This window comes from Tachysurus fulvidraco, chromosome 3 (assembly GCF_022655615.1).
Source record: "Tachysurus fulvidraco isolate hzauxx_2018 chromosome 3, HZAU_PFXX_2.0, whole genome shotgun sequence".
Lineage (NCBI taxonomy): Eukaryota > Metazoa > Chordata > Actinopteri > Siluriformes > Bagridae > Tachysurus > Tachysurus fulvidraco.
In genome coordinates, this window is record NC_062520.1 from 4845489 (window position 1) to 4873186 (window position 27698).

Here is a 27698-nt window from a genome sequence, read left to right on the forward strand (position 1 = left end):
CTGAGACCTTGAGAGGATCCAGACTCAGAAGTGAACCTCATCCTCATCTGGGTGACACTGGACAGGAAATAATGTAAATGTAATTAATGTCATTTCTACAAGTTTATAGTCTAGTGGAAGTTGAGTGGAATGAATAAACCATATTTAACCTGGACTATGAATGCATTCATAATGTGCTATAATCAGTAAAAAGAACGTCATGCACATTTTAGTCACATCAAACTGTACAATGTAATGCATACATTCATAACATGCAGTAATGTATTTGAAAGGTATCACACACATTTTTATAAGGATACGAATGCAGTGAAATGCTTTTTGCACCCATCTACAAACCTGTTTATTCATTCCACTCGACTATGAACTGTTGTAGAAATTACATTGTTTTCATTTACATTAAACCCACTATATTAAACCAGAAAATGTTTCAAACCAGGAAATCCAGATCAACCAATGAAACATGGATAACACACAGACAAAACAACTTCCCATCATCCATCATTGAATACATTTATATCAATTTCTATAACTGTTTCTGTGATATCATTTGAAAATGCCTCTGGGGGAAGTGAAGAGCAAAGATGAATTTATAGAGAGCAACAGAGCTAATTTCCTTCTGAGAGAGCTTGTTCTGTCAGGCTTGCAAATGTCAACCGCTGCCAAAGCCCTTAATGGGTCATATGATCATGCGAATGTTATTCACTTCATCACAAATGACTTCCTGTTCCTGCATAAATTGGCACATGAGCACTTTTCCACTCGCTTCCATTTCACCTTTTCACAAAACCTGAAAAGCTCATAAAGACAGATTAGCTCATAAAGACTGATTTGCAGCAGCTGAATGTAAGAAATGCATAATTCTGCAGGTTAATTTCTGTGAATACACACAATAAGGTGCGAGGATGGGCGCCATGTGCTCCAGATACTAATCACCTTTTAAAATGGAACGACTCTGAACACAAATTTTGCAGGTTTACTGCTTTTTACATCCAGAGCACAATGAACTTGCTCATGCTTATCACGACCTGCTAGGGCCTGTGTGTACAAGGCATAATAATTTGAAGACAGCCTTAAACACACAGCCTAGCCTTAATAGCCTTTTTGTGTCATTGGTTGTATTGTTAATGAACAGTCAAGCTGTTTGCATGAGCAGAAATTAAGCAACCTATTAGCAAAAAAACCTAAATGTTGTCTAGGCTCATCGTTCAGCAGCGTCGTCCTCATTCACAGCTGTACACACCAAATGGAGCGAGATAATGAACACAAAGGTTACAGACACAGTAAGGAAATTAACAGACCCTGTTTATGGAAGTGATGCAGCAGATTAAGTATTGAGTTAAATGTGTGTATTCAGTGTTCAGAAGACCTTAGACAACACTACATTCTTTAGCACTGCTCATACAGGGTTGTGTATCTGACCTTGAACGTAAAGTTTGTTTTTCTTGCACAATAATAACCAATAAAGCCTAACCAGTTATTTTCTGGCATTAAACACACTTACAATATTTGTTCTATTCATAGCACAAGCACAAAATAGCCTGCACAAAACCTGATATCCTTTATATCTTTAATAAGACATAGATTTATACAAATTCTGTGAAATATATACCACAATTAAAGGTCATTTAAATGTCTTCACCACAATAGTGTTAAAGTGGGCTATGAGCTAAGTATTTTCTTCTGTATTCAAGTGAACTGGAGATTGGGAAATCGCTATATGTTTAGTTGGTCGTGTTCATCCGTTTCAGATTTGCTACAAGGTTCCACGTCTTTAGGATATATCTATATCAGCATCGAGAGAAGACAAACAAATATCACACTGTCCAGTAAACAAGCACATTTTTCTGTCCTCTCGTTGCGGTTCAAAATGGCATGTTAATAAGACTGTTGACCAATAAATTAATGGTTCCTTTCGTTAAAACAGGGAATTTCACAAATATCTCAGGCCTCACTGAATTGCTGAATTGCTGTCCGTACAAACTTACTGAGATGCCAGAATAAAACAAAGCCAGTGAAAGACAAATAAAAATGTTGCAAACACTTTAATTTGTCTTATTCTGGCTTTGTTTTATTCTGGCATCTCCTAATTTTTTGTTAGTTTGTTAAAAACACAGCAATCAAATGTTTACTAAAGTCAGTCTTTCATTCATTTGCTTCAAATTGTTTTTTGGACATCACAGCCTGCATCTACTAAATCTACTAAAAGTCGCTAACAGAGCTGATAGACATATGGTGCTGCATATGGTATGAACAATGTACACTAGTAAAAACACATATGCACTTGGGAAGTCATGGCCTAATGGTTAGAGAGTTTGACTCCTAACCCTAAGGTTGTGGGTTTGAGTCTCGGGCCGGCAATACCACGACTGAGGTGCCCTTGAACAAGGCATTGAACCCCCCAACTGCTCCCCGGGTGCCGCAGCATAAATGGCTGCCCACTGCTCCGGGTGTGTGTTCACGGTGTGTGTGTGTTCACTGCTGTGTGTGTACACTTTTCAATGGGTTAAATGCAGAGAACGAATTCTGAGTATGGGTCACCGTACTTATCTGTATGTCACATCACTTTTTCACTTTCACACATACACACATCCCTATAATACCTCCTGTACCCCTGAACATCACTCATCCACTCCCCTGTATCTATCACCCCTCATAGATGTATTTCTTTATTTGTAATTTATTGAAACTATACCGGGGACACGGTGGCTTAGTGGTTAGCACATTTGCCTCACACCTCCAGGGTTGGGGGTTCGATTCCCATCTCCGCCTTGTGTGTGTGGAGTTTGCATGTTCTCCCCGTGCCTCGGGGGTTTCCTCCGGGTACTCCGGTTTCCTCCCCTGGTCCAAAGACATGCATGGTAGGTTGATTGGCATCTCTGGAAAATTGTCCGTAGTGTGTGAGTGTGTGAGTGAATGAGTGTGTGTGTGTGCCCTGTGATGGGTTGGCACTCTGTCCAGAGTGTATCCTGCCTTGATGCCCGATGACGCCTGAGATAGGCACAGGCTCCCCGTGACCCGAGTAGTTCAGATAAAGCTGGTAGAAAATGAATGAATGAATGAATGAATGAATGAATGAATGAATGAATGAAACTATACCACTATGCACTTCTGGTTATAAGTTTATCTAACCAGGTTACATTTAATTGGCTTTGTACATATCTTTTGCATAATGACAAGAATGCAAACTTATTTCTTGTTGTTACATTAGAAGTGTTCATACTGTCCCTTTGCAAAGCTTCCATTCTGAAGACTCTGAGGTGATACTCTGAGCTCTGAGCTCTGGTACTGGAGGCTCCTTCCACAAATGCCAAATAATCTCCTTAGAGAGAAATACAGCATACTATCGAGTATGTCTGTTCTTTTTAAATAACAACACATATTTAATTAGTTTCTTATTAGATTCTGCATCTCGTCCGCTACTCAGGTTTATGCTAATGAGTTGCTACTATAGAAATGATAACCTATTAGACAGAAGGGATTAATATTAACATGTGATTTGCAGCTGCAGTGCTGTCAGAGCTGCTGTTATAAAAAAAAAAAAATCCAAAATACACCAGAATTCAACAGAACTGTGGTTTAGTTTTACAACAATGTCATATTTCTGTATCATTCCTCAAATGAAAATAAAGAGTCTCCTTTCAATACGATCATGTCAGGTAGAGGAGGCTGGACACAGGCCAAGGCTGCAGGTAAAAAAAAAATCAATTGAAAATTGTCCACATAATCGTCTCTCTGGGAAATGGATGGGAAAAAAAGCAATGACCCTGCTAGCAATACTCAGGAGAACAAAACGACGGGACTCGTTGTGCAGAAGAGAAACAAAAGTCATTTCAACTTATCAAGGTCACAGTGCTGCAATGTTAGAGAGAGAAAAGGATGATTTAGTGCTTTGAGAAATTTCCTTTGTATCATTTTCTCCATACAACATTTTTAAAAATGTTTTTGTAATTTTAAAAGTGAAAAACAAACAAACAAAAAAACAACAACTTAATAATCTGTTTTGTGTTTTTTTTTTGCCCATATAACCTTCCTCTTTACAACTGAGACCAAGATTGTGCTTTAGCTTTGTACAGTGTTTTTTTTCTATTGTACAGTGTTTTTCAACAAAATGCAAACTGAAATTTATTTCAGTATAAAGCGCTTATAACAATGGACATTGTCTCAAAGCAGATCTACAGAACATAATAAATAAATAAATAAACATATAGTCCTTTTTTACACTAAGTGTAGTGAAGGGGAAAAGAAGATGCCACAAAGCTGAATAAACTCATCATAAAGACAAGCTGCTGTTAGAATAAGTCTTGACTTTCTTGACCACGCTTCCCATCTCGTCTCATTGATTATCTGTCAGTCTGAGAACTATTTCAGGAACCATCTGATCCAATCAATGTATATCACAATGTTTCTGTTACAATATATTTGTAACACTTTGAACATTTACAATCAGTATAAACAAAAGTCTGATCTAAAATAAATCAGGACTCAGTGTGTTTTAGATGTGTGTTTTCCCTCTGGATAATCTTACACTGGATTTTACATGAACAAACACTTGGAGCATCTCAGAGAGCAGAAATGGGTTTGATATCAACATTTACTCTAAAGATACATACATTTGTGTGGAAATGTTTAGACTGCTGGACTCTTGAGCAAAGCTTTTAACCATTAACTGCTCAGTTGTATAAATCTGTATAAATGTATATACCAAATGCCACAGAGGTAAATGAGAGAGTTCACTTTAAATACAGCACTAGAGGGCAGCACATGCATATATTTCTCTCTCTCTCTCTCTCTCTCTCTCTCTCTCTCTCTCTCTCTCTCTCTCTCTCTCTCTCTCTATATATATATATATATATATATATATATATATATATATATATATATATATATATATATATATATATATATATATATACAGCATTTACTGTCACAGGGACCACACGTTTGCTGATGGAGTCCAGGAGACTGTGATGAGAATTCCAGTATGATATTCAATTACTATTATTTTTTATTTTATTTTATTTTATTTTAAATATTGCATAATCTATTCATCAGTTTTCAACATTCACACACTACAGACAATTTAGAGATGCCAGTTAGTCTACAATGCATGTACTTGGACTGGAGGAGGACACATCTAGATTCTAGAAGAACTCCCTCGAAGCACAAGGAAGAACATACAAACTCCACACACACACACACACACACACACACACACACACACACACACACACACACACACACACACACACACACACACACACACACACACACACTGACAAACCATTTGTGAAATAATATTTACATTATGTTGTAAGTTTAATGCATTGACACTTGAACCCACATGAAACACCAGCGGACATTCTCTGTAAGGTTTTGTACGGATAGAGGAAATTATATGGATTTATTAAAAGTGGTTGTTAATCCTACCTTTCTGTTTTCTCTCTGCAAATGCCCTCAGTGTTGCAGAGGTTTCAACTTGATTCAGATATTTCAAATGTTCAGTGAAAGTGTACAGTACAGCGCTCTAAAAAATATCATCCAATAAAAAAGTACAACAAAAGTAGAATTTAAGTTAAAATGTAAATAGAGGTCATATAGTGAAACATCTAAGGATAACCCATTCATAAAACAAAAAATATATATATATATATATCATGCAGGAAAAGCAGAATTAAATATTAGATGTATAATTTACATTTTATTTAAAATGGATGCAGAGTTTTATGATGATTTGACCTGTTTAGAAGAAGAAGCCTTTATTATCGCCACATATACATTACAGCACAGTGGAATTCTTTTCTTCACATACCCCAACTGAGGAGGTTGGGGTCAGAGTGCAGGGGCAGCTATGATACAGCGCCCCTGGAGCAGGGACAGCAGTGGCAGCTTGGCTGTGTGGGGCCTTGAACCCCGATCTTCCGATCAACAACCAGTTGAGCCACCACTGACCCGGTTGAGCCACCACTGACCCGGTTGAGCCAACACTGACCCGGTTGAGCCACCACTGACCCGGTTGAGCCACCACTGACCCGGTTGAGCCACCACTGACTCGGTTGAGCCACCACTGACCACTGTTTAAGACTAAAAAAAAAACAAGTAAAAATTATGAAAACAAATGCAGTTAATAAACAAACGAATAAAACAAACTGTAAAAATGTGTAAAAATAAATAAATAAATAAATAAATAAAAGACCGACACTAATTACCTAATTAACTACTTAACTCATGTATTAAAAAACATTTAAATAAATTAAAACAAACAAACAAACAAACAAACAAACAAACAAATAAATAAGTAAATAAATAAATAAATAAATAAATAATAGTGATATACATTAATATTGATGAAATGAGGGTTCATATCTGGAGATATCTATTTGTAAAAATCCGAACAAAAAATATTTTTTTACAATTATTGCATGACGCACCATATATCTTGTGTCTAATAAATGGGCGGAGCTAAATACAGGTCTCCTTTGAAATAACGAAACCATAGCAACACAGTGATTACAACCTTAGTGATTATTTTTCCCACTCGCTTTTGCACAAACTCCGGCTTCTGTGTTGCGATTGGATGGTTATAATCCCCCCTCACTTTTAATTGGATAAAACGCCGTACGCACGTTGCGTGACAGGGACAATTAGCCAATCGTTGCCCTGTACGCGAGGTTTGTTCGAATACGGGTGTGACCCAAGAATCGGTAACGTAAAGCGACAGAGAGGGTCGTAAAGACATTGGGTACGGTCGGAGCTGAAGATGTTGTTGGTGCTTTAGGACCCAGTGAGCAGAGACACGGCGATATGAAACGCAGCCTGTCCGACAATATCAGGCTGAAAACAAGGGATATCGCTGCAGACGGCGCTTCTTAGGTATATAAAGACCCGGCGTTGGAATGTGAGCTTAGGGAAATCTGCAGCGGAAGAGTTAAAAAAATAAGATAAAAAGCACCAAAACAAAACAAATTGACGGCGCTGTGTTTGTTATTCATCCGGCTTGGGGGCTCGCGCGCGTTCAAACCTGATGTCTTGTTCATGGAAAAGATCCTAGTTCCACTTTTTTTTCCGGTTAAAAATGCACGTCGTTATGGAGTAGACGTTCGTTTGCGTTTATAAAGTCAGCTGTTTGGTTTGTAATCGAACGCTTCATCTGTGAAACACGATGGTTTAAAGCGTGCGCGTGACAGGAGCACTGTTCCCCAAACTGAGTGAGAAAGTGTCAGGTTGGTGTTCACATGTCTCATTCATACACGAGTCAACACGGCATGCATTCATCTGCTTTATGCACTCTTTTGCATTTCGACTTCATATTGCAAACGTATTGCATCTTGTACTCGCATCACTGTCGGCTTGTGTAGCAGCTATTCTGGTGTTAAAGCACACATGGGGTGGGAAAAAAAGTGCCACTAAAATCATGATATCATCATGCATCTCATCTAGATGATCATCAGTTTAAGAAAGGGTTACAGTGTCAGACTCAAACCTCAGGCTCAATTCCTGTAAAGCCTGTCGAACCTAAAATGTGCAGAAAAACAGATCAGATCAACATTGCATAAGCTCAGCACTTCCACACTTGTTATTCCTGTAACCTTTGCATTTCAGGTGCAAATGAGTTCAAATCCCTGGGCTGGGGACTTCTTAGAAACCAGATTGCTATGCATGCATTAAAGTGTGTCTGGACTGTCGTGCAATTGGAGCGAGTTCTGTGTGCAAACCGAACAGAAACAGTTCTTATATTATTCATAAGTAATATGCAGATTTAATCATATCCCATATTTGCACACTGGGACAAAAGGATACTAATTTGTGTTTTCATCTATAGTGAAAAATTTAAGATATATAAATATACTATTTCTGGGTGTCAAACGTTTAAGCGTACGCAACAGACACGGCCGAAGGTAAGGGTACGGCTTAATCCTTAATCCTCCAGAGAGTGTAGTGGTAGTAATAGTAGTAGTGGTGGTGGTGTGTGTGAGTGTGAGTGCAGAAACTGAGCACTTATCTGTGCTTGCAAAACAGGAAGAGTAAACAGTAAAGAGATCCAAAGCTCAGCAGCTCCACGATTCTTCTCTGCAATTTACATTCAAGATGCAAAAGAGCGCACACTCGTTCATGTGCTTGGAACGTTAAAGAAAAGAGCAAAAACCGAAAACAACGCTTTGCATACAAGCACTCACCAAACAACGTGCAACACGGCGCATGTTTATAACTGTGCAAATGAGCCTGTGTGGTGTTTAAGGATCAACTTAACAACGACTTGTCAGGACCGAGATACTCGGATCAGGCGGACGCTCTGTCGCGAACACAAGGGCGAACATTGAGCGTGCCGGTTTCATCTGAAGCCATCGTTTGTCTCGGTTTACACACAAAGCCGGCTTTGCTCACTTCTGGCTTTGTTTCCAGATAAGATCGAGTGCCGTGAGATAGAGTGAGTTCAGAGAACTAAGGGAGTGTTTGTGTAGTGTGTGTAAAAACAAAGGAAAGTTATGCCTTGTGATGGAGCGCAACAGTGCTGTGATGTGTGTGTGTGTGTGTGTGTGTGTGTGGTCGCCCGACTGAGACTCCTCAGCTCTGGATGACTGTTTCTGTGGTCTCACATTATTGACTCCTCCAGTCGATAACCTTGGCAACTGCAGCCGAACACAGTCCGAGTTAACGGCGGGTAGCAAACGCTACTCTATTAAAAAAATAATGAATTCAATCCGGTCTTGTACGGCATCTGTGGTTGAACTTGAGAGTAATTTTCGAGTTATGGATGCAGTACGACACAAGCGAGAGTGATTACAGTAGAAACTGTCAGAAGGCAGGATAACAGGTCGCGTGAGATGCTGTTAAAGACAGGTCGATGGAGAGAAAATCCTTCACATGGTCTGGTGTTGTTTGGACAGCTGTTTATGTTCAGCTGAGAACTCCTGGACTGATGTTTCTCTCCACGTGAAACGGGCTGATTAACAAGTCTGTCTCAGTCTCATCACCTGAAGTAAAAGTCATTTGCGCCATTTAAGCCAAAGCTTCAGCGTCGTCTCGTCTCTTCATTTCACCCGTCTGGTTTATTCCCTCGCTTCTCTTTTGTCGAACGAATCTCTTGTTGATGTCTTTTCATAGATCACGTAACTTTTTTTTATTTGTATTCACGATTCAAGATTTTATGACATACTGGACTATTGCATTTAAATGAAACCATAAATTTAAAAATAAGTTAATAGAATATTTGTTCAGGAATGATGTATAAAATGTGTGTTTGTGTTATGTGTGGTATCAATACACAGAGTGTGGAGTTTTTCATGAGAGTTCTATGCAATCTGTAAGATAAAGATGTCTGTAATGAGGAGTCTGATGGGCTGAGGGAGGTAGAAGCTCCTCCTGAGCTACATAGCGTGTAAGTGCTCTTCTCTGTTTTGATGATGACATGACAGGGCAGGAGCACGGCAGCCATTTCGACAGCCACGACCTGATTAACAAACCGAGCTGACGTGTCTTTTTTTCAGTCCATCTCGTGACCACAAGTAGCTATCGGGCAACTCGATGGAGTGAACTACCATATTGGTTTACCTATTGGAAGCTTGTGGGTTCAAATCCCAGGTCCACCAATCTACCACTCCTGTGTGTGTGTGTGTGTGTGTGTGTGTGTGTGTGTGTGTGTGTGTTACATCCGCTATTGTGTAAAGTATTAGAGAGCAGCGATTGGCGGAAATAGATTTTTTGTAAACGCACTGAATCTTTGCTTATGTTAAATGCACAGAACAGTTACATATTTGCATCAAGAAATGAATTATACACACGTAGAAATAACACGGACACAACCTGGGCTCAAAGATTCGCCCTATTCTAAATTTCTAAATTCCTCTCACATGGGGAAAAAAAAAGCCACGTCCTCCATGTGCTCCTGTGTGTAAATTTGGGCAGGAAAGACTAACTGATGTTAAATGAGTCGAGTCGATTTGAAATCCTCTCATAAGCACGGATCTCTTTTACTATTGGAATTGTTTATTAAGTTTTTCAGCTGCCTTTATCCAGAGCGACTTGTTGTGAAATCTAGGCGTTCTGTATTAAACTATATATATATATATATATAATTCTGCAAAGTTCTGATTAAGGAAGGAGGACAGGACGGTTTATAAACCGTAAACAAACACCTCAGCTGACAGAGGATTTAGCGCTCACATATGAGGTAGAGGATGTATAAAGACGTGTTCGGAGAATGAAAGCTGGCTTCTAAATCTCTTCTGTTTATCTGGCCTTCTTCTTTCAAAGCAGTGCAGCACTTTAGATGCACAACGTCTGCCGAGACAACTTAAAAATAGCATTGACGTGTTCACATGATCACCTGGACACGATGACGATCTTTTTTTTTCTTTTTCTTCCTCTCTCTCCTCACACCATTTTCTCCTCACCTCATTTAATTAACACCTAATTCAATTTTTCTCTGATTTGTCTCTGACCTTTTCAGATGCTCGTACACTGTTACGTAATATACCACATATATCTTTATATACCTTTATAGATACAATTAATATGGACACGTATGAATGTCTGTGTGCGTGCGTGTGTGTGTGTATGGGTTTGAACCCATCATTTGTAAATAACAGTGTCTTGCGTCTGTGATCTGTTCCAAACCGCATCCTTGTACAATATGGCAAACGAATGTAGTTGTTCAAACACATCATAGAAATTTGTATCAGTTTCAGTTTTTTGCTCAGCTTCCTCGCACCCCGACCGGCTTTGTGGGTTTGTTTCCCCGCTTCGTGCAGCGTTTATCTCCTGTCTGTGACTCAGCTTTTTCGATACGCCCAAGTTTAGATCTCGTGATTTGAAAAGGATAACGATCGTCAAAGTGTTCTGTTTTGCCGGTGCCAGGCTCTCTGTGGTACAGCGTGGGCTCAGTGTGAGCTTATTTCTCCTCGGTCAGCGGCGACGCGGACGCTTGCTGAGTCCTGGCAGGAACGTGCTGACCAGCGCTGGGAGATGAGAGCAGCACAGGTAATAATTCAAACCAGAGAGAGAGAGAGGGAAAGGGAAAGGAAAGGAAACCTGCTGAAAGGAAAGTGGGTGTATTTTGATTGGATCACAGAGAGGCTGTGCTATCAACTTATCGATATAGGAAAATGATCAACAAAGCTGGTGTCGTTACTGCTGACTCCTTAACAAGACGTCCTGATGACTTGTATTTCTCTTATTATTAAGTCTAACCATCGTTGTTTTTTGCACATCAAGAAGGCTGACAGCCTTATACTTATTATTTCTACAACTGAGCACTTGAAGGTTAGGGGCCTTGCTCAAGGGCCTGGGAATCGAACTTCACCACATCGTAGTCACAGAGCTACCACTTACACTTGTTATCGCTTACATTATAGAAGCTATAAATAGAGAGACACTATAACACAGCTTTGTCTCTGACTGTTAACACATCTCTGACACCGGAGACTTAATTCCTTTAATGCTAAATTTAATTCAATTCAAATTTATTTGTATAGCGCTTTTTTTACAACTGACATTGTCTCAAAGCAGCTTTACAGAACAAACATAGAACCAAAGGTTATTATAAAGAATAATATAAAGATTAATAGAATGCAAAATTCAAGATTAATATTCGATAGATTTAGTTCACAGTGTGTATGTATTTATCCCCAATGAGCAAGTCTGAGGTGACTCAGGCAGCAGTGGGGAGGAAAAACTCCCATCTAAGGGAGTTACCATCTTAGATGGTAAAGGAAGAAACGTTGAGAGGAACCAGACTCAAAGGGGAACCTCATCCTCATATGGTTGACACTGGAGAGTGTGATTATAAATATACAGTCTAACAAATGTTGTATCGATGCAAAAGACCACATGGAGTTCACATCTCCTCTTTAGTATCGCAGAGTCTAACTGGAGCCGGTAGATCTCTAGATGCCTCATGATTCTCAGAGTCGGCCTCGCCTCAGTGGAGGTCCAAAATCTTCATCGCACGGAAGATGATCGGAGCTGGTACAGTTTCTGGATGCCTCGGGATGGGTAGAAAGAGAGAAGCAGTGGAGAGAAATGAACATAGTTGCTGTTCAGTGCAGCAGATAAATAATAATAATAATAATAATAATAATAATAATAATAATAAAAAGTTTTCAAAAAATTGTTGATGTGGAGCTAATGTTAAGTTGAGACTTGTGATTTGTTTGGAAAATGAATCACCACCTCTGAGATCGGTGGCAATAACTAATTCAACTGAAGGTCTCGAGTCGTGTTATTTTGGTACTTTTAGCAGAAGTCAAAAAACAGCGACCGTCCCAAATGCTTAACGGCTTTGCTAGCACGGTTTTTATGCTAAGCGAGCACAAAGCAGAGGCTCTGCTATCATCTCAGCTGTTTTATTTGTCCACTTGTGCTCTGAGATGAGACTCCAGACTTCAGGAATACAAATAAAACCAAAAACTCTGGAATAAATCTGGCGGAGATCGTTCCTTACTTGCAAATGAGATCTGTTATCAGTCTCTCTGCTGCGCTAGTACACGTGAAGTGCAGAGCTGCGACTGACTGCAGCGCAGGATTCTATCTGTACCTTAATAACCTTTATGAATATAAACGTCCTCTAGGCTCCCGTGATGATTCACGCTATCACGCCATTTTCAGCCTCCGACGTGTGATTTTCGGCCTTTTAGAACAGGAAATGACATTACACCGATGTTTGAGTCACGGCTTAAGTGCACTCGATCAGACAGCAGCGTGTTTAGTCTCAGCGTTGTGAAGTTCTGACATCTCTCACAGTTACAAATGGTTTCACACTGTAGAATAACATCAGCCTAGTGAGAACATGACACATGCTTTCACCTCCTGCTCATTTCAGCTGAATATTTAGTAAGGAAATGTTCCAGTTACAGATAACTTGTCCCGAGATCAAGGTCGTTACACTCCTCCATCATTAGCCACTACATTTTTGTTGTAAACCCTAACTGTAACCCTGACCCTGTAAGGCTCTTCTATTCTATTCTATTCTTGTGCCAGTATTCCATTCTAGCTGTTTTATTATCTTTTCTTATTTTATTCCATTCTATTCTGTTCCCTTCTATCATATTTTGTGCCAGAATTCTATTCTTTTTCTGATTTGTTTTATTCCTTTATGCTTATTCTATTCTACTCTATTCTGGTCTCTTTTATTTATTTATTTTTATTTTTTTTTAATAGTTTTTGTGCCAGTATTCTAGTACAGTTGTTTTATTGTATTTTATGATTGGTCTGTTCTTTTCTGTTAGCTATCTTCTGAAAATTATCCCATTCTTAGTAAACTCTCCTTTTAAACTCCGTTTTTTTTCTGTTCTATTTCGATAGTTCTCATAAATGCTGCTCTGTCCTCAGAATTCTATTCACGTCCATTGTTTTCTATTCGGTTCATTTTATATCATCTCTTCTGATAAAACACTGTTTACTTCTCTTCTTTTCTGATACTTCTATTGTATTCTCTTTTGTTATATATTATTATTATTATTATTATTATTATTATTATTATTATTATTATTATTATTGGGGGCACGGTGGCTTAGTGGGTAGCACGTTCGCCTCACACCTCCAGGGTCGGGGTTCGATTCCCGCCTCCGCCTTGTGTGTGCGGAGTTTGCATGTTCTCCCCGTGCCTCGGGGGTTTCCTCCGGGTACTCCGGTTTACTCCCCTGGTCCAAAGACATGCATGGTAGGTTGACTGGCATCTCTGGAAAATTGTCCGTAGGGTGTGATTGCGTGAGTGAATGAGAGTGTGTGTGTGCCCTGCGATGGGTTGGCACTCCATCCAGGGTGTATCCTGCCTCAATGCCCGATGACGCCTGAGATAGGCACAGGCTCCCCGTGACCCGAGGTAGTTCGGATAAAGCGGTAGAAAATGAGTGAGTGAGAGATGATTATTATTATTATTATTATTATTATTATTATTATTATTATTATTATTATTATTATTATTATGTTATATACCAGCATTGTTCTATTCTGATGAAACTTTGTTTTCGTCTATTCTAATAAAATACTGTTCTATACTGGTACTTCTGTTTATATTATTATTATTATTATTATTATTATTATTATTTTGCTTAGAATTTCATTCTGTTCTGTTCTGCCCTGCTTTATACTGCTCGGTTAAAGTTTAATTTATTTCCATGGAAAAAAAAGGTTTATTTTGATGAGCTCTTGTATTTTGATCAACCTCTGTTCTCCTCCGACAACGCTAGTGTAAATTCTAGTGCCCTCATGTTATAACATGCAAATGATTATGAGGGAATATGCAAATTAGCCAATGACGTTTTTTGATCACACCTTAGATAGAGAGTGAGTGAGCAATCGAACAATCGAGTGAAACAATGAGTGATGTAGAACGTGAGCGAGTGAGTGGTTGAGACTGAACGAGTGAGTGAGAGAGAGATTGAATGAGTGAGCAATAGAGAGAGAGTGAATGAGTGTGAGAGTGTGAATGAGTGTGTGAATGAATGAGCAATAGAGAGATAGTGATTGAGCATGAGAGAGAGTGTGAATTAGAGAGGGAGTGAAAGAGAGAGACTATGGGTGAGTGAGAGAGAGAGAGTGAATGAGTGAGCAATAGAGAGATAGTGATTGAGCATGAGAGAGAGTGTGAATTAGAGAGGGAGTGAAAGAGAGAGACTATGGGTGAGTGAGAGAGAGAGAGTGAATGAGTGAGCAATAGAGAGATAGTGATTGAGCATGAGAGAGAGTGTGAATTAGAGAGGGAGTGAAAGAGAGAGACTATGAGTGAGAGAGTGAGTGAATGAATGAGAGTGGGAGTGTGAATCAGTAAGTGAGTGAAAGATGACTTAGATATCTGAATGCCTTTATTTTTGCCTGGAACACAAAGTCTATATATTTTGAGACTCAAATCCTTGATCAGTGAGTCAGTTTTAATCAATATTTATTTTCTGTACAATGCAGTAAGACACACCGAGTTTAATGGCTGCAGGATTCGAGCTTTACCACAACCGTTCCCATGTCTTGGTTTGTTTTTCTTCTTACACAACAGCACAAAGGAAACAAAAATGAGCCTCTATATTAACGTAAGGAGTGTAACGCTATGGTGGTGTCTCAGTATGGTACATTTTTCAATATAGCAAAAACATTGTCTGTATGCGTCATGCTCCTGATTTCCGATCGAATGCAGCAGAGAGACTTGCGGCTGTGTGTTTTCGCAAAACAGTGATGATAAAAATTTAAGAGGATGTCTGTGGTTAAAAAAAAATAAAAAAAAATTAAGAGGATGTCTGTGGTTAAAAAAAAAAAAAATTAAGAGGATGTCTGAAGATGTCTATGGTATGTGCAGTGCCCTTATTTGGCACACTGTAATGTTTCACAGTGCATCAGGTATCAGAGTCACATCTTACTAGGGAGCCAAAGTGACCAGAGCTTTCTGCAGGTTGCAGCCAATGCTGTATTTCTCAAGCTAACATGCTTATATGCTAATACGCCAATTGACTAACAGCATTCTTGGGATAATTTTAACGTTTTTTTATACTCCTGTGTAGAAAAGTGTAAACTTGATTAAGTATACTTCACGTAATGATGTTAGATATGAAAAACGTTTGTTCGTTTTTTTCCACAGAAAGAAAGTCTTAACACTTAAGGCGGGCATGGATATTTCTCACTGCCCATTTCTTTTTAAGCTCTTTGACCATACCTGTGTTACCAACTCCAGCACTTTAGCTAGCTTACTAACATGAATTGTAAGTATGTTTTAATCAGTGTTGTGCTAGTTACTAAGAAATATTAACTAGTTACAGTTACTAGTTACTTTATTCAAAAAGTAACTAGTAACTAGTTACAGTTACTAGTTACTTTATTCAAAAAGTAACTCAATTACTTTGTTGATTACTTACACCAAAAAGTAACGCATTACTGTTAAAAGTCACTTTTTACTAGAAATAATGAGCTTTTTCCACTTTGAGAAACTCGTCTTGCTCTCGCCTTGACTCGCCATTACTGCCGCACATACACGAGTAAACGGAAACTCGCCCACAGTGTGGCGTCTTCGTGTTTACAGCGGTTGGCATCCACCAATCCTACAATGCGTCGCTGCTGTAAACGGGTTAGTCTGTAGGCTACACTTCGGCTAAAATGAATTAATTTAAAAAAGGTAACGGAGTTACTTTGTTTAAAAAGTAATGCGATAGAGTATTAGTTACTGTCAAAAGTAACTGCGTTACAGTAACGTGTTATTGCCCAACACTGGTTATAGATATGTAACTCAATATAAATAAAAACTACATTTTGTGGCCAAGGAGATTAGTAGCGTTCCACTCAGACATCAGTTAGTGCTCACTATTGTGCCCCTTCATGGTGAGGCCAGGTTTGGCTTCAGATTAAAGATCTTATAATTTATTAATTTTGCTAAAACCACCATGATTCAGCTAGTCAGCAGTAGGGTTGCAAAGGGGCGGAAAGTTTCCTGTAAATTTCCACGGGAACTTAATCGTCGGAATTTTGGAAATATTCCAAATTGGAAACTACAGGAATTTATGGAAATTTACAAGAATTTATGGGAATTATTTGGAAATATAGGGGAATTTATATAAACTATATCATATACAATTATAAATAAACATTTTGTTTGGTCATAACACTCCTAATTTACTGCTTATTAAGAGTTAGTAAGGTAGTTATTAAGTTTAGGTATTGGGTACAGTTAAGAATGTAGGATAAGTTAATGCAGAATAAGGCATTAATATGTGCTTAATGACCTAAAATAAAGTGTTACTGTGCATGTTATGGAAGAATGCAAGTACATGCAGGGGGTTTGGCCTCAATGGCCTTCCAGTAAGCAGTGTGCTGTGTGCAAGTGACAGAGTAATGCAGGGTACAGATTCAACTTGCATTAAATCTTGTTGTTTTAATCAAAATTATGCTGCAAGATTTTTTTAAACTACATTTAAGTTCCTTGTTATAGGCAACTCTGCATTTTTTTAATCTGTTAATTCCCATGGAAAGTTTCCAGCATTCACCTGAAGTTGGTTAGGATAAGTTTGGTTACCCTTAAATACTCATGCTGATGCAGTATAAACCAGCCTTTATAGTCTGCTCTGTTTTTTTTTTTAATAGATAAATAGAAATATGCAGAATTCTGAGCTTCTATTTAACCTCAAATTATTTGGATGTATTTTTAAAATTTGCATAATGATAACTTTGGTTATTGCATTCCAGGGTCATACTTACAGACCATAATTACTGACCCACACTTTCCACAAATGCACAGTATCTGCATATGTCTATGTACTTGGGGTTGGTGTTAACCGCTGCTTTTTTACTAGACTATACTGAAGCGTCTACTATTTTCATTTTCTGTTGATCCACGGGACTCTGTTGCCTGGTGTTTTTTTCCCTCTTCTGTGGCTTTGTCAGATAAATTGGCCCATTGTTCTCATACAGTGAGGATTCTTTGGGAAGCCTTTTTTTAAATTATCCAGCTGCCTGTACCAATTTACCAATTACTTTGCTTGGTAGAACAGAAATTGTTTCTGAGAACACATCCTTCTTCCCATATATTGGTATAATCAAATTCAGTTTAAAGGATAATTCTAGGGAAAACAGCGATGTGCATTCTCAATGGAAGTATAGACACGGTGTTTGTTTCTAACTCCATGAAACATCAAAAAGAGACCTTTTTATAGATGTCTCACTTTTGCCTAGTAAAGTGGGGCACGGTGGCTTAGTGGTTAGCATGTTCACCTCACACCTCCAGGGTTGGGGGTTCGATTCCCGCCTCCGCCTTGTGTGTGTGTGTGTGGAGTTTGCATGTTCTCCCCGTGCCTCGGGGGTTTCCTCCGGGTACTCCGGTTTCCTTCCCCGGTCCAAAGACATGCATGGTAGGTTGATTGGCATCTCTGGAAAATTGTCCGTAGTGTGTGTTTGTGTGTGTGTGTGTGTGTGTGCGTGTGTGTGTGTGTGTGAATGAGAGTGTGTGTGCCCTGCGATGGGTTGGAACTCCGTCCAGGGCGAGAATGAATGAATGAATGCATAGTAAAGGATTATGTTGGACAAACTTTGTTTTATTGTGCTTATTACTTTTATTATGTTCTACTTTCATTTCATTCATTCATTCTTAGTAAACGGTTTATCTAGGCCAGGTTGGCGGTGAGATTTTGGGAACCCCCTGGAACCTGTATTAGTTCAATAGGCACAGACCTATTTGCCTCATACACACATCAAACATAGAGTAATTAATAGACTTTTTCAGTGGGAGAGAACCAGAGAACCCAGAGGAAATCATCACCGACCCAAACTTTGGATTGAATCCGGGATCCTGGAGCTGTGTGGCAGCAATGCAACCCACTACACCACTATGTTTCCCCACCATTTATTTTCATTTGGCAAACAATGTACTTTTGGGTTCAGGGCTCTGGGCATGGCCTGGGAATACTTATTCGGCTTGATCTGAATGTAGTCGACTGGAGTACTTGCTCACTGACTTCCTCTTTGAAGTGGTGCTCCTCATGCCTGTCATCACCTTGCACTTCACAGAGGTAGATTAAAATATGCAGAGAATATCTACATGTTCATTGATCACTGGTCTACTAACGCCTGTCTGAAAGACCGTGCTTTTGATATGCCTAACCTAATAAACTTCAAAGAGCTTCAGCCGAGTCATTTTGATGTTGTTGTCAGGGATATGAGACAGACAAAGATACTGAAAGTCTTTCCTTTTTTTTAAAAAAAGAAAAAAGAAAAGAAATGTGCTGAGAAAATAGATGTGTTTAAGTAGATGCTTTGACTTCGGCACTTGTTTGCCGTAGGCCTGCATGAGCTACCAACCAAAGCACTGTTTGTGATTTCTAAAGTTTTGTCTCCTCTCAGCAAATCTGCAGTTCTATCATCTGACCGTTTCAATGACCCCCTGCATGCTTCAGGGATATCCTCTGTAGACTTTAGTACGGAGGGTTCGTTTCATCTTCATATACGTAATATTCCAAAGCTATATTCATTCTACTTTAACTCTGACACAGGTCATAGTTTTTTCCCCCAAATGCCAGTGAATTCAAAGTAAAATTTTAAAGTTGTCTAGCTAACTCTGATCAAAGATTAAGCTCTGTTCAGCTTGGCTTACCTTGTGATACACAGCTGAACCTCATTGTTTCAAACTACAGTGAATTGATCGAATGAATAGTACTATCTTCAGTAGCGGTAACAGTGGATGCCTTTTTTGATTGTTGTAAATAAAAATGTCTATCTAAATTTTCCACCCACCAAATTTATTCATATCTAAAAGGTTGCTACACTGTTATGAATGATTCTTTTTTTTTTTTTTTTTAAATCGGGTACTGATAAAAATTTTTCCAGGAGGAGAAATAAGCCATGGCAAGCTTGGTCAAAATGTCGTGCTCTTGCTAGGTCTTGGGGCAGCAGAACACACACTTAGCATTCATGAGCTGACAGAAGCACATGTTTGGTTTGTACCATTCTCATTACTGGAGAGAGTAATGCTGCCCCTCTCACCTTTTCTATCGAGCACCCTTGGCCACAGAAAGAATAGAATAGGAGGCTTTTAATTTGTCACATATACATTACAGCACAGTGAAGTTCTTTCTTCGCATATCCCAACTTTGGAGGTTGGGGTCAGAGCACAGGGTCAGCCATGATGCAGCACATTTGAAGCAGAGACAGTTAAGGGCCTTACTCAAAGGTCCCAACAGTGGCGGCTCGGCAAATGCTCAACAACGAAAGGCGGAAAGTGAATTCTGAACCTGTGATTATTTATGGTTAACAGACATCTGGCTGGGTTCCAGAGTTTACAGTTCTATCATGAGCACTATGCTTGCACTTCCTGTGTCTGCATGGGTTTCCTTTGGAATATCTGTTTTTCTCTCGCCTCCCCAAAACCCGCTGGTAGAACCTTGCAGAAATGAAACAAAATGATTTGTTTTGTCTCGTCTCCATCACTGACACTGTTGTTTTTTTTGTTGTTGTTTTTTTAACAGGGTTGTTAGCATTCTATGGTGCAGTCCTATCTGGATCCAAGAGGATGTCTCCCAGCATCCTGTCAGCACTACCTAAAGGGAGACTTCATCCTCTTTTTCTCTGGCAAATGTACATGAAAAACCAACACACAATGATAGAACTCCAGTGATTTCTGCCTTTGACGTTTCTCACCTCACCTCCCCACCCCTCTACCTTACACCCCTTTCCGGTTCCACGCTTGACCATGCTGCGCTTCCTGCCCCTCAAACTGGGCAGAGTGTATCGCTGCCTGAAGCTGCTCTTTATTGTGGGCCTGTTTGTAGTGCTCTTGATGAACACTCACACACTTCTTGCCTCCTTTCAGAAGAACGAGTTAACAGACCGTCGCTTCATCCACCTCAACAAGTGTCCGGCTTGCTTTGGCACCAGTTGGTGTCGCAAGTTTATGAACGGGCAGGTATCGTTTGAGTCATGGGGCCGACTGCGTTTCCTTGACGTCTTCAACGTAAAGAACGTTTTCTTTGCCCAGTATGGTGAGCCTCGGGAAGGTACACGACGCATCGTCCTCAAGCGCCTTGGTTCAAACCAGGAGCTGGCAGACATTGACCAGAAAATCTGCAAGAGGGCCACCGGTCGACCTCGTTGTGATCTCATCCAGGCCATGTACAAGACCGAGTTTGCTCGACTTAATGGAGACGTTCGCCTCTTGACTCCTGATGTGGTAGAAGGTTGGTCTGACCTGGTCCACTGCCCCTCACAGAGACTGTTGGACAGAATTGTCAGGAGATATGCTGAGACTAAAGACTCTGGAAGCTTCCTGTTGAAAAATCTCAAAGACACAGAGAGGATGCAGCTTCTGATGACACTTGCTTTTAACCCTGAGCCCTTGGTACTGCAGGTGGGTCTTGACATCTTTCCTTATAATAGTCTACTCTTGATATGGTTAATATTATGGTTGTATATTTCTTGAACCATCGCACAGAAAGTGTCTATTCTGAGATGAATATATGCGGGGTGGACAAATCACTAGCCTAGTCACCCAGTACTATTTGTGAAGAGATTATTTGTGAAGAGATTAAACATTACATGCTATCTCAGACACCTCTTTAGCAAATGATAATTATGATGGCTGAGTCATTCTCGATGCAGGGATTTGTTGGCTCCCATTTTTTTAGGTCTCTAGGCAGCCAAAACATTAAACTTGGCAGGACACTGGAATTTTTACTTACCTAGGGCCCTAGCTGTTGGATTTATGATTTGCCACTTCTGGCAAGGCATCAAATTTAGCGAAATAGTTTAAAACTAAATCTTGTTAATTCTGCTATTGTCTAAAGAGTACCAGTTCTTCCCCTTAAATAGTCTTCATTCACCTAAACAGTGTCCGGTGATTCATTCATTCATTCATTCATTCATTCATTCATTTTCTACCGCTTATCCGAACTTCTTGGGTCACGGGGAGCCTGTGCCTATCTCAGGCGTCATTGGGCATCAAGGCAGGATACACCCTGGACGGAGTGCCAACCCATCGATGGGCACTGTTTAAAATTTTAAAGCTTCCATGGTCGAAATATTATGGTATATACTATTGCTAGAACACGCATGCTCCAGATTTTAACAATCCGTCTGCGATATCTTGACAGAAGCCTAATACTTTTAATGTAGTTGTTGTAAGGTTACAGGCTGATTATGATGTTTGTGCATGAATTGCCCTTGATAACTCTCCATGCAGAATGGAACCTGTCAACATGACAGGGTGCAAATGGACTCGGAAAACGTTCACTGCAAATTATAGGCTTTTTTTACCTCCCCGTCCCATTCTTTCCTTAGCCGTATCTCTCACGTAAGCCACAGTGTGTTTCAAATCTGAAACAGGCATTCGTTTGTAATCGTAGTTGCTCTCTTTGCAAGACCTTAATTGCAGCTTCTATCTCCACTTGGATAGATTTGCCTTTAGCTGTGATGTGTGCAGATTTTTTTTCTTGTACATGTTCAATTATTTAAGCTAATGGTCAATGGGTTTTAAGTTCAGAAACTGCATTTATTACCCAGACATATCCAAAATAACCCTCAAAGTCTGGTTCTGTTAAATAAACCTAATTAGGTAGATACGTCTGCTGTCTCATCTTTTTATGTCAGTCGGGATATCATCATCCATCATCTTCAACGTCTTGTGTTGAAAACGACGATAATAGATATTAAAGTCGGTTATTGGCTGTGATTTCCCATACTGATTAGACAATCAATTCCAATTTCAGCCGGCATTGATTGCCGCTCACGAAGATCCTAAACAACAAAAGAACAGCTTTGTGAAGACGTTCAGTGTCTGAGCTGACCGCTGATCTACTGTATCACAGGATCCTTCATCCACCTGCAGGCATCTGGACAGACAAAAGAGAGCTCAGCTCCTCAGAGAGTCCAGTCGATAAATTCTGATTAGTCGTGTGCTCACACTCGCGCTCTCTCTCTCTCTCTTTTTTCTTTTTCCCCCATTTACCTTCATGCTTTCTATTTTTCTCTGTGTCTTCTCTCATTTTATCTTTCTCTCCCAGTATTCTTCTGTTCACTTTGTTTTCGCTCCTTCGGCTTTCCAGATGCAGCCGTTCGTCGAAACAATTCACACGTTTAATCACAAAAATTGTCGAGTCCGACGGAAGGTAGAACGAGGCCAAGTACGACGTCCTATGATATTAAGTTTCTTTACACGGCATTAGCACGGTGTTGTCATTCTCTTCTCTCAAGATAATGACAAGACAGCCTTGTTAGAAATGCAGTCTCTTTGTTACACCTCATATTATAATCACATAAAATAATAGGAACGTGAATCACCACAGCATGTAACGTCGACAGAGGAAATATTATGCCCATTTTAGAGAATCTTGTAAACGATGCCTTGTTATTGCTTCATGCGCCACTTAAATTGCGTCGGATTTTTATCTTCCTGTCGTATGCCATCAGACTACACAGGCTTAGGCCCCCCATAAATAGGTAATTTTGCACTGAACTTGCAAACTTGACTCGTGCTCCTGAGGAGGAGTGTGTGTGCCGTGAGATAAGCCTCTTGCTCAAAGTGCTTGGCCGGGAGCTGCACCTGAGGCCCCGTCCTCTGCTTCAACCCCTCCGAGAGCCTGAGCGAAGGCAGGAGGTGGAGTTATCTAGAGCAGGGAATGACTTAAAGAATGAATGGTTTCTGTCTGTGAACCCAGTTTGCCTTCTGCATGTGCACCATTTGATAAGTCCTGTTCCTCACACCGCTAACATTACTACACAAGGGAACCGACGTCTTACTCAGCTGAGTATCCGACCTCAAACAAATTGAGCTGACTTGTTTAGACTAAAGCGCAGGCTTAGTCAGGAAGCGTCGGGTTTGCGAGTTGCTGAGCCGTGCGTTCTAACTCGCAGTGCAAATTTGCCTCTTTGCTCTTTTTTTTTTTGAGGTATTTTTCTTGTTCGTGAAGAGCAAGCATTCCAGCACTCCAGACCGGCGTCCTGCTTCGCTCTGGCTGTAAAATCCTGACCCCCTCCCGCTCGGCTGTGTGAGAAACCAGACTCTCTCTTTGTCTCTGGAACACAATCCCGAGCGTTGTTTCGCGTTTGGCCCACGACACTCCATCTCTCTACAAACCTACCGAAAAATGCAGCTCACCAACAACATTCCCACAATCATGTGCCTGTCTGTTTGGCTCCGAGTTATAAACGTTTTTAGAAGCCGAAATTCTAACAACAATAAGAAATCTCTTTTAAATACCGGTCTTGTCTTGCTGAAGCAAAAGTAGAGCTTTCTATATAAGGAATAAAACACTTTATGAGCGGTCGTTATTGGAAAACAATCCAAATTGTGGTAGTGTGACGAGGCCCAACACGATGCAGAAGTCTTGGCACCACCTTGCAAATGAATAACCTTTAATAATAATGCATTCTGAAGCACATCCAGGAAACTGCGCTACTGTCAAGACTGCTGGGACAAAACAATGAATCAACACCTTCTAACTGATCAGAAATAAGAATTCAGCAGAGCCGGGGTCTATACAAATGATAACGTTTACAAATGTCCTCCACGCTGTGCCAGTGTTTGAGATTTAAAGCTTGACCTTTTTTTTTTTTTTTTTTTCTTTTTTACGTTAATTAGCCTAGCAGGGGTTCTTCACATCTACAGGCGAGCAATTGACTGACCCACTTTCTCATGGAAGGCGTTTATTCCACCGCAGCTCAGTGTAGGTCAAGTGCTCATATTTCAGCTTTTCTGTGTCTGAAATTTCTGGCCTCGTCAGGTTGTACTCATGTTTAATAGAGGGGATGTCCGGTTTGAGCCGCCTGCCTCTAACGAACGTTGGGTTCTTAAAACAGCTACACCATCAGACGTTGTTAGCCTGGAGCATGTGACCAGCCATTACACACACACACACACGCGCGCGCGCACAGGCAACATCTGCTCAGTCATCCAGACAACAGGAGATGACAAGCCTGGAGGTGAACTTAGGAACTGCTCTCTTTTCTTGTCGTCTTGCATCTCCTCTTCTCCCCTCTCCTCTCCTCCCCTCTCTCCTCTCCTCTCGCACACACACACGCACAGACACACTTTTTTTTTTATGTCTTTTCTTCTCCCGTTTTCCTTTAATTTTATTTCTCTTCTCTTCGATTTGCTTCGCTTCGCTTCTACTTTCTGTTCTGTTACTTGCTTTCTTTATTTTTTTTATTCACTTCTTTATATTCTTTATATCTCTGCCCATGTCTGTATACCTTTTTTTTGTCTCCTCTGTCTTTCCTCTTTTCTCATCTTTTTTTTTTGTGTGTGTGTGTGTGTGTGGGGGGGGGGTGTTGAACTTCTGTGTTTCGCTTCTCTCTTTTCTAGCTCCTTCTCAAGTCTCTTTTCTTTTCACTCCTCTTTTTTTCTTTCTCACTCTTCACTGCTCTCTCGTGCTCTCTCCCCTCGCCGCTCTCCCACAGAGGCAGCGGGTCAGGAGGAAGTTATTTATCTATGCAGCAGTTCGAAGTACAAAGCGGACGAAGGCAAAAATAAAGGGAATGTTAGCACGCAGTTGAACCTCAGATTATCCTCTTGTGCGCGGGCGGATGGAGGAAAAGTAAACAGTGGTGCGTCTCTGAGCTCATGGCAGTGTTTGTGTTAATAAATGAAGCCTGAGCTGCTGTTTACTGAACAGCTGAAGAGAAGCTGATCACACACAGCCAGTTAAACTTCACAGCAACGTGATTTAAGAATGGGTCTGTGTGCGTCTGTGTCTCTGTGTGTGTGTGTGGTTCTCTGTCTGTGTGTGGGTCTCTGTGTGGGTTACTATGGGTGTGTGTGTGTGGGTCACTTTGGGTGTGTGTGTGGGTCTAGGTGTGTGGGTCTGTGTGTCTCTGTGTGTGTGCGTGGTTCTCTGTCTGTGTGTGGGTCACTTTGGGTGTGTGTGTGTGTGTGTGTGGGTCACTTTGGGTGTGTGTGTGTGTGTGGGTCACTTTGGGTGTGTGTGGGGGGGTCACTTTGGGTGTGTGTGTGTGGGGGGGTCACTTTGGGTGTGTGGGGGGGGTCACTTTGGGTGTGTGTGGGGGGGGTCACTTTGGGGGTGTGTGTGTGTGGGTCACTTTGGGTGTGTGTGTGTGTGTGGGTCACTTTGGGTGTGGGTCTGGGTGTGTGTGTGGGTCTGGGTGTGTGTGTGTGGGGGGGGTCTGGGTGTGTTTGGGTCTATGTCTGTGTGTGTCTCTGTGCGTCTGTGTGTAAGCACACTAATGAAATGAGCCAACCGGTATGTGAACCTGAAATGATGTAACAGACGTACTGTAAGCTCCCGCTTATTAGGTTTATCTTTATTGTCATTACACATGTACAAGTACAAGGCAATGAAATGCATCTAAGCAGCCAGTGCAGGATGTGCAGTATTTACATTATGAACAGGATAATATTCAGATGAATATGCTATGCACAAGATATACAGGTTGGATGCAACAGACATGATATAGAGGGAGTTATATATTAGATATCATATTGACATAAAGTCCAGAGGATGCCATCTGGTCCGGCAGCTTTGCACGAGTTGATCTTGCCCTATGCAGCATAGACATCGGAGAAGGTGAGTGTGTGGGGCTGTTAGGTTTCAGAGGGTCTGGTTTTAGTGGCCGTCTCACTGTTGTTACTATTGAAGCGAGCATAAAAGTCATTTAGCTTGTTCAGGAATAAGACATCTGTGTTTGATGGGGGGGAAGTTGATGGGGTTAGTTAATGGTCACCGTCAATGGTGGTGTTCATATTTGCACTTCCTCTGTGCTGGATTATATCACTGTCCATGTGAGAGCCACAAGTAGTCTGAGAAGCTAGTCTGGGGATGTGGTAGCTCAGTGGTTAAGGTGTTGGGATACTGATCGGAAGGTCATGGGTTCGAACCCCAGGTCCACTAAGCTGCCACTGCTGAGCAAGGCCCTTAACCCTCAGTTGCTCAGTTGTAAGTCACTCTGGATAAGGGTGTCTGCTAAATGCCGTAGATGTAAATGAGAAGCAAACAAATTCCAGTCAGTATGTTGAAACCTGTCCTGAAGAACAGGTTCTGCCCCCGCTTGCCACACTTTGATGGTTTGGATGAGTGGCGTAATCAATGTTATAGATTTAAGCGCTTATGTACGTCGCTCTGGATAAGGGCGTCTGCCAAATGCTGAGTACTTTGGGGGTGAGAAACAAAGAAAGGTGGTCTGACTTTCCCAGGTGAGGGGAGTGGAGTCATTGTGTAGGCTCCAGTGATGCCTGTTACCCCTTTTCCACCAAAAAGAACCGGGTTCTGGTTCAAAGTTGGTTCCACTGGCGAACCTTTTAAGAACCGGTTTGCCTTTCCATCAGTTAGAGAGCCGTCACAGAGCCGAGTCTGACGTCACTGTATACGTGTCACGTTTCTCAGCAAGGTTAGCGCAGAACAAACACATCAACAATGGCGGACGTTGCTTTACTGTTAATGCTCATGGCTTTGTGAACCTATATTGGCATCCAAACGCGGCAGTGAAAGTGTATTAAACATTAATATACTTACAGTACATTATCAAAGGCACTAACAGTAGCCCTGCCCACATCCCCTACTTAAGGTACATTATCAAAGGCACTAACAGTAGCCCCGCCCACATCCCCTACTTAAGGTACATTATCAAAGGTGCTAACAGTAGCCCCGCCCACATCCCCTACTTAAGGTACATTATCAAAGGTGCTAACAGTAGCCTCGCCCACAGCCCCTACTTAAGGTACATTATCAAAGGTGCTAACAGTAGCCCCGCCCACAGCCCCTACTTAAGGTACATTATCAAAGGCGCTAACAGTAGCCCCGCCCACAGCCCCTACTTAAGGTACGTTATAAAAGGCGCTAACAGTAGCCCCGCCCACAGCTCCTACTTAAGGTACATTATCAAAGGCGCTAACAGTAGCCCCGCCCACAGCCCCTACTTAAGGTACATTATCAAAGGCGCTAACAGTAGCCCCGCCCACAGCCCCTGACGCAACTGGTTCTTAAGTCTAGACCAGCAATGTTTTGGTGCTACTTAAGAACCACTTTTCCTGGTTCAGAGTCGGTGGTTCGGCTGTCGAAAAAAGAAAGAACTGGTTCTAAATTAGGCTCTGAACCTGCACTCAAACTGCCTCGGTGGGAAAGAGGCATGTGTAAACATGTAAACAAAGTTTTGTTTCCTCTTTATTGCAGGAAACTTGCTGGTGAAATTTAGTGAGCGCTGTCTTCACGTTTGAGTGATCAAAACCACCTGCAGCTATATAGGCAGCGTCCGGCCGAGCTGTTGTTTGCTAACGGCTGCATAAAGTTATT

At 40.9% G+C, this 27698-nt stretch overlaps 1 protein-coding gene across 2 annotated transcripts in view; it reads left to right on the top strand.

Moving 5' to 3' along the window:
• Positions 1-6714: 6714 nt before the first annotated feature.
• Positions 6715-27698, top strand: part of dipk2ab (divergent protein kinase domain 2Ab) — a 50891-nt gene continuing 29907 nt past the window's right edge. Inside the window, exons 1-2 of one of the 2 annotated variants that reach the window (XM_027159986.2) lie at positions 6715-6870; positions 19929-20806. In XM_027159986.2, the coding sequence (XP_027015787.1) occupies positions 20153-20806 (654 nt within the window). In that variant the 5' untranslated portion in view covers positions 6715-6870; positions 19929-20152. Of the gene's footprint in view, positions 7221-19928; positions 20807-27698 lie in introns of both variants that reach the window. The other variant, XM_027159985.2, reaches the window with a different exon arrangement.